This window comes from Gordionus sp. m RMFG-2023, chromosome 5 (genome assembly GCF_954871325.1).
Source record: "Gordionus sp. m RMFG-2023 chromosome 5, tfGorSpeb1-WG-v2, whole genome shotgun sequence".
Taxonomy (NCBI): Eukaryota; Metazoa; Nematomorpha; class Gordioida; order Chordodea; family Parachordodidae; genus Gordionus; species Gordionus sp. m RMFG-2023.
In genome coordinates this window covers 27,507,401-27,519,826 of record NC_088779.1, presented here as the reverse complement: position 1 = coordinate 27,519,826, position 12,426 = coordinate 27,507,401, and the positions used below count along the sequence as shown (strand labels likewise).

Genomic DNA, 12,426 nt, shown 5'->3' with positions numbered 1-12,426 from the left:
AAAAAAATAAAATATGGTAATTTATTAGGTTTCTTTGAATTTCCCTTAGGTGTTGGAAGGTATAGGTTGAGCAGGTGAGAGCAAAAGGGGAAAATACTTGATGTGAGTTTGCCACTGTGAAGAGACCTGAAAAAACTTCACCCCGTTCCATTCAACCCCGTCAACGATTACTTTAAATATTAGTAGTAATAAAAATATGTTACTTTTTGACAAAGAAATAATGAACAATTCAACGTAATAAATGTAAAACAATCGATTATAGACAATCATTAAACTTCAATATCCCTCTGGTAACGTTTAACGTCTCTTCTTCAAAGGACCAGAACTTTTTCTTAGGAAGATTAAATTTTCCTTTGGAATCCCAAATTAAAAGGAACCAAGACAAAAAAAAATGTTTTTGATTGCCTAAGCCCTCATTACTGATATAAAAGAAGATAATATAAAGAAAAACCTTTCAAAGGATGGGTCAAACTCTTGGTGGAGCAAACTACTAATCTTTGCACGTTGTTTTGGGATAGTATAGAGTTTTCATTTATCTTGCTTTTCTTGCCCAAATTTTTGACTTTGTAAATATAAATATATATATAAGTTAGTCGTAAATTATTGTATTTACAATAATAATATTCTTTATGAGGTCATATTCGTAAAAGGTTTACATGATAAATATGTAATTCTTAAACATTCAGTAGTAACGAGAGTGTCTTTTCGCGGCGTTATATAGTGTCCCAATAATAATATCGCGGTGACACCATGTTCGTATTTTAAAAAGTGTCGGGTCCATTACAGGTAAAAATGAAATTTTTGGCCGACCCTCTTCAATTTTTTTCAAAATTTTAGCCTCGTAAAACATTTATATTTTTGGAGATATTCGGGTTCAAAGTGCCAAAAATAAGGTATTTTTACCATTATCTTCTTTCACTTAATTACAAAACTACATAATTCTAAATAACAAATTTAATATCAAAATCACGTTCAAAGATTCTACATTTAAGATAAAAAAAATTTTTTTTGATTTTTTCAATTTTCTCCCATTTTATTTAATATTTAAGAACTAAAAACAATTTTTGGAAATAATATGACCTTCAATTTTTATAAAAGATTTAGTAGACATTACTAAACTCTTCCTTTATATTTATAAAAAAAATCGGTCTGGAACACGGCAAGCTTCATTCTTAAACCCAAAAAAAATAATTAGACAGTGAAGAAATATTTTCAAGAAAGGGATGTTATAAATTAGTTTTTAATGATTATTATTTTTAACTATTTGGTATAATTTAAAGGTTTATTCATCTTGTAAATGAAAATAACAATAAATCAGTTCAAAAAAACCATTAAAAACTGATTAATGTATAATTTTATACAAAGACACCCCCTTTCGTGAAAATATTTATACACTTTTCATCATTTTTATCGATTTTGAGAAAGCTGGCCGCCTCCCAGGCCAATTTTTTTTCATAAATATAAAGGAAGGATTTAGTAATGTCTATTAAAATATTTTATAAAAAAAATGAAGGTCGTAATATTTTCAAAAAATATGTTTTAGTTCTTATATATTAAATAAAATGGCCAGAAATTGGAAAAATCATTTTAAAAAAATTTTTTTTTAAGTATAATCTTTAAATTTGTTATTTATAAATTTAGTTTTTAAGATATAATTGAATGAAGGCGCATAATGGTAAAAATATGTCATTTTTACCACTGAACCCTTCCGAAAATATAAATGTTAGTAGACTAAAATTTAGGCTATTTAGTTAAATTAACCTTTCTTGGATTACCAAATTTTTAAAAAAAATCGAAGGGGGTGAGTCGAATTGTGGTTGATTTGTCATGGAATGACCCATCATGTTTTTTTAACAAATTTTATTGGTTGATTTAATATACTAAATTTAATTGTTGAGAATTTGGGAAATAGAAAAAAAACTAGATTTTACGAGTTAAGCTTCCTACTTATCTCATAGCATTGAATTAGCCGAGGAGATCAAAATGGCACAGACTGAAGAATTTATTTTTTTAAAAATCTAGCTCAATTAATTGGAATAATGAATTTTATTACTAGAGATCGAGACAAATAGGGTTAGATTTTTATGATTAATATAAATGATTGCTAATATATTATGCTAATAATTTACATGTTTGTTTCTTTTCTTTGATACCGCAACGTAAGGTTAGCAAGTTGTTAGATGTCGGGGCCGATTCCCGACTAACCCTCATGTACTGAAAGCGGGAACCAGCTTTAATGCTCCGCTTGTGTAAACGTTCCTTCCGCTCCATCATCCCCATATTAATATTTTCTAACGAATCGGGACAAGCTTTATCGTGAATAATTTCTGGATTTTTAGGGATTTTGCTATTCAAGTCTTTGTTCCGAATATTTGTTTTGTGGTGGATAACGTTGTCTAATCGTTCTTCTAATTTGTCGAATTGTCTTTCAAATTTTTTGTTGAAATTACTTTCGGGATTATTGCAAGAATTATTAAGTTTTGGTTTTGTTTTGGGATTTTGGTTAGCATCGAAATTTGTATTACTTGAAGATGGATTTTCGTGAGAATAATACCAATAATCCATGTGGATGTAATTGGGTTGGTGAAAGGTTAATTCTAAAGGCTGAATATTGACACATGTCAGTTTTGGCCTTTGGTAAAAAAAACATTTTTTAATTTCTAGTTAGTAAAAATGATTCAAATATCATCCCCAATTTATATAACTACTAGTTATAATTTTAAATATAAGCATATGTCCAATTTGTAAGCTAGATTTAGTATACGTTCATTCAGCTTCCTTATAAAAATATTTCTTTTTTAGTTATTTGCAATCCTTTCTTCATATTTCGATTCACAAATCTATTTATTATATTCCCCTTAATATTCGTTTTCTTAATTCCTGCAATCTGTCTCAATCTCTCCCTACTGGGCTATTCCAAATACCACCCAGCTAAAATTATTTAGACTCCATCATTTATTAGCTTATATAAACCCCCTTAAAAAACCTTAGAAATTATGAATTATAATAATAGGCATGGCCCATCAGAAACCATTATCACTCTCAAGAGTTAAAAAAAATCTCCTTAGACCCCATTCACAATAGGAGGCTAATCTTCGCTTCCTGTATCTCATGCTGAAAGAACATAAAAATTAATAATCACATAAAATATTCGTCAACCTTTTGATACTCTCTCCTGTAGAATTTAAAAACGAAATAAATATTTAATAATAACGTACAAGTATTACTTATTATTATTACGATTTGTTGGAGGGGAAAATTGAGTATTCTTCTTAGGGTGATCTTCTAGGTAGCTTCCAGTTGAGGAACTATAATTGTTGAAACTCATTTCGTCGTCCACTAGGAAGAAGTGATCCAAAAAAAAATATATTTAAGAAACATTGATAGTCAAAGTATTTGAGTTGAGAGTAGTGTTGTTAAATGACCCAATTTTAGGTCGATTTTTTAAAAACGACCCGATTAAGATTTTAGCCAAAATAATATTATGTATAAGCCTCGAAATTTTTCAAACATAGGTTTAAACCTTTTTGCCGTCTATCAGCAAAATCTTCGGGCTTACACGATATCATTTTATCTAAAATCTTATTCGGGCCGTTTAACAAAACTAGTTGAGAGATTAATTATATTCAAAAATATTTAGAAATATCATATCCTCTCTTTTTCCTCTATTCTTTCTTCCTAATTTGTGTAACATCTACACGAGAAAAGTATTAAGGGTAGGGCAATTACTCGATAACGACATGATAGGGTTATTGTCGATATTAAAAGATTGGGTTGGGTCCTTTTGCGAACATTTTTTGGACTTTGATATGAGAGATTTGACCACGGAAGCGTTAATCCTATCGTTGAAGACCATTTTGACATCCTTTTTTTTTCATCAGAATATTATTTATTTAAAAAAGAAATTTTATTTACACAAAATTTAATATATTATAGTAATGCTAATGATCAATAAAAATATATAAAATAAGTAAATCGCTACCTTTTCAAGTTCTTAAAAAAAAGAAAGAAAATGAACAATGAACAATGACGGGCTCGAGCACCGTGAAGAATTAATTTTCTACAAGCCCGACCCGGTTCGAAATTTCTTTTGGCCAGCCTGCGGGCAGGGCTGAACCTACCTCTACTTAATATAAAGTATTCCTTCGTTAACAAAATATTTCATCATAAAAACCTTCCTCTTATAAGTTAATTTTTTTTTAAAAAATAAATATATACAAATATAGAAATCGCATTTATAAAGTATCCAAACCTTTTTGAGTTTTCGATTAAGAGTCAGTTCAGGTTTTTTTTTAAGAAACGGTATAAATGGCTATTACTTAATCATATGTTAAAGACCCCTCTCGCGTCCCAGTTATTAACATTTAAACGTGGGAAAATCTACAAATCGGGACCGAGAAAGGTAAAACCCGAGAAATTAGTGCGCACAAATTGAGCATTTCAAATGCTGCGTTGCAAGCGCAAATAAGGCATTTTAAATGCTTTTGTGCATATTGGTAAAATTACAGTATTGCGTTAGCAACCATTTAAAAAAACGCAAATAGGTTTGCTTGTTCATTTACTTTTTTTTTTATTCTTCGCTTTGTAATATTATATACAAATGTAATATAAATAACTTACTTATAACCTAAAAAGGAATATTTAGAACTTATAAGAAATAAGAAGGCAGACGATAATATAATTTTCAAAGACAAATACTTTTTTTTCAAAAATCTTATTTAAAATTTTTGATAAGACGGATATTAATAAAAAAGGCAACCTCAATTTAAAACAAGAGACGCGTTACGTTTTTTTTTATTAAAAAAATTACGGCAAAACGTAAAAGCCTCGATTTGTGTGCACTTATAAAGATATTTATTTATTTTGAAAAAACATTAAAAAATATACGTTTAAGAAGGGAACGAATATTTGCGTCGATTCCGCCAATTCGTGAAAGCTTATTGGAGGAAAAATAAAATGAAACGAAAAAAAAAAATTATTTTTTTTATTTAACAAGAAAATTGATAATTTTTAAAACATATTAACTATTTAATAAAATAATAATTTGAAGAGAAAAAAAACTTACTGATTTTGGTTAAAGTTTAACATGATTTCTCCCAGAGGAACATAGATTCGGCGACTCAAATCGTTTAGGTAATCGAAAATGCGATTGAAAACTATTTCCATTTCTTTTGTAAAAAATAAAACAAAAAAATTATACATAAATATTTAAATCATGAGGGAAAAATATGATTTTTGCGTGCGCCTCTATACATACCTGAAATTATTTAGCGAGACTTTTTATTTATAAATGTAATAAAATTTATTTTCCTATGCCAATAAAATAGAAAAAATTTTTGCCAATCAAAAAGTAGAAAATTAAAAGCCTAAAGTAGATACAGAAATACATTTCTTTAAAAAAACCAAAAGCATTTCCTAGTGACATGAAGTGACGTTGATTAAAGTAACGCCGTTACCTTTTTTGAGGAAAAGGAAATTCATTCGTTACTTTTTTCAAATAACGAGTAACGTCTTTCTTTAATATTCGAGTCACGGTAGCGTAAAATTTTACAAATATATTATATTTTTGTTTTAAAATATATTTATTAAATAATTAAGGCCGAGTTTATAAATTCAGATCAACCCATCAAAAGGTCTTCGTTTTTTTTTATTTATCAAATTTTATGTTGTTGTTTTGAATAATTTTATCACAGTCAAAGGAATGTTAATCTATTTAGTAATTGAATCAATTAAATGATTTGTGTCCTAATTCAAATTTTTCAACCTCGATGTCCAGTTACCAAATCTTTAAAAAAAACATATGAAAGTTAAAAATATATACTCAGTCGAAATTCTTGTAGAAATAAAAATAAATACAAAATTCGATCAAGATCTGAATGAAGATTTTTGACGATGATTCATTTATAAAAAATTTGAAAATATAAGATCATTTTTTAAAATATTTTTAATAAATCCAATTAAAATTTTAATTTATTAAATATACCCCTCCCCATTCTCTGAGTCAGCTGACTATCTGATCAAAATTGTGAAGATCAATTGTTTTTAAAAGATAAAATAAATTATTACAAACAAAAAAAACACTTATCTTATAATATACTCTTATTTTTGTATAATTTTATTTTTTATATCTATGGGGGGAAAAAATATTTTTAAAAAATTTTATATATAATATTTAGCATTTTTTTTAAGTGACACAAAACGCGTTACTTTCTTTTGAATAGCGAATAACGCGTCTTCTTTTACTGTAACTAGTAAAGCGTTATTTTTTTTGAAGTAGCGTTTATAGCATTAGTAAAAACAAAAAATAAAAATTATAGTCAAGACGAAATATTTAATAATTCCTGATTTTTTCCCCTACTTCTTACATTTGCGTAGATCGTTGTGAAATCCTTTTTCGATATCTCTAACTGAATCCTAAGAAGAAGAAGAAAATTCAAAAATCAATATAACAACTTAAACAACATCTCATTTGTTTCCGATAGCCTCCGATACTATTGGTTCATTGGGACCTCAAACTTTAAGACTATTAAAAAACGATTGGTCAAAATATTACGATTAAAACTGGGCGACCCATAAGAGGGATATCAGCCATCATCATAAAAATCTTTACCGAAATTATTATCGTCGGATTTTTCTTGCGTCTTTTCAGATGACTCGATATTGATTTCCGAGCGAAAAAAGGTGTGCCATTTGTCATCACCAAAGTATTCCGAGTATTTGCCGTCGAGCCGACACATCATATCGCAAATCGACGAGAATGAGCAATAATTTTCGAATGATGTGTCTGGAGCTGATAAAAATTATTTTATTTTATATATTTGAAATTCTTTCTCTTTTTTTTTTCCTTCTTTCTTTGGGAGAAGCAAATATGAACAAACTAACATGGTCTATAAAAGGTTTAAAAAATTATAATCCCGAGCGAATAGGTATATAATATTGCTGTTTCTAAGAGATGGTTGTGGTAGGGTGGAGGGGGGGGGGGGGGGGGTATAAACAAATTTACCACTTTACAGCATACCCATATAAAATACCTTCTTTAAACAAAATAATAAATCTTTATTTATAAACTAAATATGATTTATTTTGATTTACGATATAAGGGCACCAAGGCGAAGGCCAATTTGTTCTGTATTTCTCCGTCCTTACCCCGGAAGCACTCTGTAAAATATCTAATGAATGAATGAAAAGTGCGGTCATTTCCTAAACATACTACAGTGTATGTTGGAATATTCTTATATTCCTCGTTGTAATTGTTGTTATGGTGATGAACGGCTGCAGGATTCAAGGCAGAAACGGCTATTTTTGGCACTTGGGTTCGGCAACTATGCATGTTGTCGTAAACCTTAGAGATAAGGAAATTGAAGAAAGGCTTGATATCGCAAGGGAATGAAAGTTGGAAAGAACACATGTTATTGAGAAGGTACTTCTCGTGAAGTAATTTTGAGCAAGCGATGTCTTTGTCAAGCACAATCCAGACCTTGGAATGATCCGATATTAAATCTTTATTCCTGCCCAAAAGCTGTTCCTCGAACATTTCAACGGTTAGCGTGGATTTTGTTAAAGTATTTTCGTTGAAGGAAGCGTTAGTGGAACATCTGCTCATACCGGCGACAAGATGATTAAGGTGATGAGATGCGCTTATTGGAGTTAATCGTTTGGAAGAGGATGTATTTATCAAGGACTTTTTAGGCGGTGCGGAGGAATACTTTTTTATGGCAAACCGGTTTGTCTTTTTGTCCGTCTTAGTTTGTTCAGGCGTTGTCGTATCCTTGGACGCCTCTCTTTCTGGATCGGATAATATTTTTTTGCATCTATCAGAGATCTTTTTGTTAATGTTGTTGTAATTATTTAGTCGGCGATAATCGGATATATCAGTATCGGTTACTGTTTCCTTTTGGCTTACATCAGATTCCGGAGTCAGGAACGAGGGATTTTCATTTTCCTGCTCCTTTTTTGATTTGCCGGTTAAACTTTTATTGCGATCCAAAAATTTATAAGTTGCGCGTTTGTTAGCGGATCGATTTGAATCGTCAATGTCTTCCTTATTATCGTCACTGTAGGAGTCCTTGTTAAATGGGCAAGAAAAGGATTGAGCTAAAGCAGCCGATCCTTTAATCAAATTCAAAAATTTGTCTTTGCGACGTTTGATTGAAAGCTTTCTACCTTTAATACCAACATCTTCTGTGTCTAAAGGTATTTCGTCGATGTGATCTGTTATACCAGAACTATCTTTGGCGCCTCGAACTCTATGGTCATTAAAGACAACTTTGAGCATGCCCTCACAGGCCTCACTTATTTGAGTGCTAGTACCTTTACCCCGTGACTTAAACTCCGTTTTTTTCTTGGCTACCTTAGCTGCTAACTTGATTTTGTCATTGAGCGTCATGGTTCCTGCAGTTTTTGAGTCGGTCATTCCAGCTTCGGCATTGATATCATTTATTATATTAGTTTTAAAATTGGAGGCACCTTTGACGGTTTCAAATAATGGTGGATTAAATTGATTTTCCGACTTTAGTTTAATCGATTTATCAGTGAGAGTTTTCTTGATGATATCCAGCCTGACATCTTGGGGCGAATCATTATTGGTCATCTTGTTGTGCTGATTCTTAAGTCTGTCTACGTCCAAGTCACGTGTTTTGGCTATCTGCAAAGCGGCTAACAAGAATTTAAGATTATTTTTGCTATTAACATTGACGATATTGCTACGTCGATGATGTTTATCATTATCGTTCAGCATTTCTTTGTCTTTGTATTTATGGTTGCCATTTATTAGATTGGGATCCGTATGGGAGTGGCCATAATTATCATTCAAAGGAACACGGTCGTAATTGTTGGCATCGTCATTATTATGGTGATTATGATTTGTATCTAAATTATCGTGACCATTAAAGCGAGATTTGATTTTGGTGACGGTATTACTAGAAGACCCGTTATTTAACAAGGTTTTGGTTGTGGATATATTGTTGGTATTAGAGGGGGAAGAAAAAAACGGGAGCAGCAGGGGCCTTTGTGGTGGCAATGAATGAATGCTAAAATTGTCCATGCGTCGAAAGTTGGAATAACAAGCCGAAGACGAAAAGCGACGGGCAGATGAACCCGAAGAACCTGAGGCGGACGTGAAGGAAGAATCGGACGATCCCGAGGAGGTCAACAAAAGGTCGTCCACGTTGAAATCGTCTGCATCGAGTTGGTAGTCATTATAATAATCGTCGAATTCATCGATATCTTCTGCCATTAACTCTTTTTTTTTCGATTCACCACTAAAAAAAAATTGGTTAAAGGTTAAGAATTATTAATAAATATATCTCACCCATTGGAAAATAACTCCCCATTCTTCCGCGTGATAATCCGCTGATCCATTTCGATGAGTCTAGAAGAACCACGCCTATTATGATGTACCCCTTTGCGCAATATCATATTCATCAGCCGCTTTTCCAGGTCTTTGATATCGAATTCTTTCCTAAAATTTAAATTCCAAAATCATTATTTGGAAGAAGAATGGCGTGAGACGCTTCAAGCGAACTCATAAGAAAATGTAAAAATTAAATTCTTCCAAGTTATGTATATCCAACCAATAAATATGAAATAAAGAACCATATTATTGTAAAAGGGAAAAGGAGTTATTTTTTTTAAAAATAAATAATTAAAATTGAAAAAGTAAAATATAAATATACCTGCCTTCCCTGATAGTATTTGACAGGACATTATTGTAGGTGATAGAACCGGAAGGGTCATCTACAATCAACGAGGGATCCAGAACTTTCAATTCCTTAAAAAAAATGTTATCAGCATTTTATCTTTATCCATCATTTATCAAATTTATTTCCCCTCCCCTTTCAAATTGATTAATTTTTCCTTAAACTTCGCCTAGTAAATATGATGATTTAAATTACGATGTTTGGAAGGATATTATTAATAGACGTGTAAGAGCAAAAAATAAATCTCTTCAAATTATCTTACTTATTGTTATTTAATAGTTATGTTTTTTTTTACATCTTCGGAGACTTTTAGTTTTTTCAGCAACCAAACCAGCTTCTTTTTTATATTCCGCGGAATTTGCTACAAAAAATTAATAAATATAACTTGGAAGTGAAAGAAATTAGAATCATATTATTTAAGCTTTAAATGTCAAATACTACATATACAATACCTGATGCTTTCTAAATATGTCATTAACGTTCATATTCTTAAGATGATTCTTGGAAGGGGCCGAATTTTCGTAATTAATATTTTCGTCTTCAAGCTCGCTGCCTCCTTGGTCGGTGGTGGAATATTCTAACCCACTCAAGTCGCTCTTTTCTTCGACTTTGTTTTGATGAATGAAAAGAGAGGGGAAAAAATTTAGCGATAATTAATTTTGAAGATAAAATATGAAGTGCTGATAAAGTTTAAATAAAAATGTATTATTTATGACTAAACTGATCTCAACTCCTAAAAACAATTCCTCGTCAGCGCCATTGGCATTATAGTTATCGTTGGCGATAACGTCTTGGCTGATGGAATACAGAAGATTCTCGCTGCTGACCCGCTGCACCCCTATGATGGCAAGCGGAGTTTGACGGTCGTCTCCGAGGAAATTGTTAACGTCTTTTTTGGTCGGAGTCACTTTGGACCACCCGACGACGGGGTAAAGTGGTACATCGCCAGAGAAAGGTTTTTGGTCCGAAACCTTTATTTATTTGAAAAAAAATAACTTGGAGAGTTCCAAAAAAAAGGAATGATGAAAAAAAATATTTATAAAATTTCCAAAGACACCAACTAATTATGTCGTATTTGCCTATTAAAGATTGAATACTGATGTTCTAGTTCTCCAGCCATATGATTATATTTGTTCATATGATATAATAATTTATTAAATGATTGGCGTGTACCATTTCATTTCTTCCAAAAAAAGAGGGTTCCATTAAAATCATGAAGGACAATTATAGTAAACGAAGGAATGTTTAAGTAAGGCTTCGATTTACGATTTGATAATCTACGAATAACTAATGATTGATTTGGCAGGAGATTTGTCGCCTTTTTTTTAAATAGTATAAATATCTAATTCTTCACTGCATTAGTTGCGGAATTGTATAAATTAAGATTTTAAAAAAATCTTACCTATAATTTGATACGAATTTTTTTTTTTAATTTTTTATAAAGTATTTCAAAATTTAAGCAATTATTTTTTAACGATGTCAAACGGAAATATTTACATATAATTACTTATATTTATATTTATTATTATAATAATGAATAATTTTTAGTTTTATAATAGCTTTAGTTCTGAAATAATAAGCAATACCTACCTTATATTTAAAAAAAATATATAGGTCTCTCCAAACCATCCACTAAATGCAACAACGCCCCTCCAACCCCTTTACTGAGGCATCCACCGCCAAAATGATCTCCCAGTCGTTATTAAAACAAACTAAAATCGGCTCTTTTCCAATCCTTTCCTTTTAAACTTCGAAAGCTGATTGCTGTTCACCTTTCCACTCAAAATGAGTTCCCTTCTTCAGTAATTCATATAACGGCGCTGCCAACTTGGCGAAATCCTCCACAAAACGATGATAATCACCATTCCCAGGAACGACTGTATCTCCGCCTTATGATTGGGCTGCTTCATATTTGTTATATTTTTCAAATTCTTATCAAGGGGTTTCACCTCAATACCATTTATTCGATGACCCAAATAATCTACCTCCGTTACACCCAGAACGCTTTTCTCCTTACTAGTTCTCAAGCCCTTGTCCCTAATTCTCCTAAACACTTCTTCCCAAACGTTGATTATGCTGCTCCGGCGTCGCCGGTAATTAACACATCATCCATATAATAAAATACTCCTTCCAATCCTTGAAAAACTGACGCCATGGTCCTTTGAAAAATCGGAGCCGATACACTCAACCCAAACGGCAATCTACAAAAAACAAATACCCCTTTGGCGTATTTATCGTCAGTAATTTACAAATTTCTTCCTTCAAAGGTAATTGTAAATACGCTGAAGAAAAATCAACATTTGAAAAATATTTATCCCCCTTTAATTGAGCCAAAATCTCCTCAATCCTAGGCAATGGATATTTAACCTCCACAACCCATCGATTTACTGTGACCCTGGAATCCGCACAAAGTCTCAATTTACCATTTGCCTTTTTAACAGGCACTAAAGAAGTTGCCCATTCACTATATCCTACAGGAATAATATGCCGTCCTTCACCCATTTATCTAATTCCTCATCGATCTCCTTCCTTTATTCGAAAAGAACCCGCCGACAAGCCAAAAAAATCGGCGAAAAACCCTCTCTAAGTTGAACATCCACCTGATAATCATTTAAACATCCCAATTTTTCCTCAAAAATTATACCATATTGTCTAACTAAAATAGGAATAGCCCTGTTCACGGTATCCCCTTCACTTATTTCCCCGGCCATAATTTGCTTCTCATTTA

General features: G+C 31.5%; 1 protein-coding gene across 1 annotated transcript; it reads right to left on the bottom strand.

The window, feature by feature from the left end:
- LOC135930313 (uncharacterized) lies at nucleotides 1–12,200 on the bottom strand. Its single transcript, XM_065467095.1, has 16 exons — nucleotides 11,917–12,200; nucleotides 11,561–11,774; nucleotides 10,420–10,669; nucleotides 10,151–10,305; nucleotides 9,994–10,059; nucleotides 9,675–9,769; nucleotides 9,311–9,460; nucleotides 7,093–9,260; nucleotides 6,611–6,790; nucleotides 5,066–5,168; nucleotides 4,888–4,936; nucleotides 3,730–3,865; nucleotides 3,228–3,339; nucleotides 2,130–2,632; nucleotides 452–562; nucleotides 1–170 (listed from the first exon to the last, which is right to left on the bottom strand). Exons 1-16 carry the CDS (start codon nucleotides 12,198–12,200, stop codon nucleotides 46–48), a joined length of 4,701 nt encoding a protein of 1,566 aa, XP_065323167.1. The 3' UTR covers nucleotides 1–45.
- Nucleotides 12,201–12,426: the final 226 nt, after the last annotated feature.

Bases quoted from the DNA above. Each gene is read 5' to 3' on its own strand.
- LOC135930313 (XM_065467095.1), bottom strand. From the start codon at position 12,200: ATGGGTGAAGGACGGCATATTATTCCTGTAGGATATAGTGAATGGGCA. The intron at 2,633-3,227 runs GTAATACTTGTA...TTTTTACCAAAG, and splicing joins ACAAATCGTAATAATAATAA to GCCAAAACTGACATGTGTCA. The intron at 171-451 runs GTTTTTCTTTAT...TAATATTTAAAG, and splicing joins TTTGACCCATCCTTTGAAAG to TAATCGTTGACGGGGTTGAA.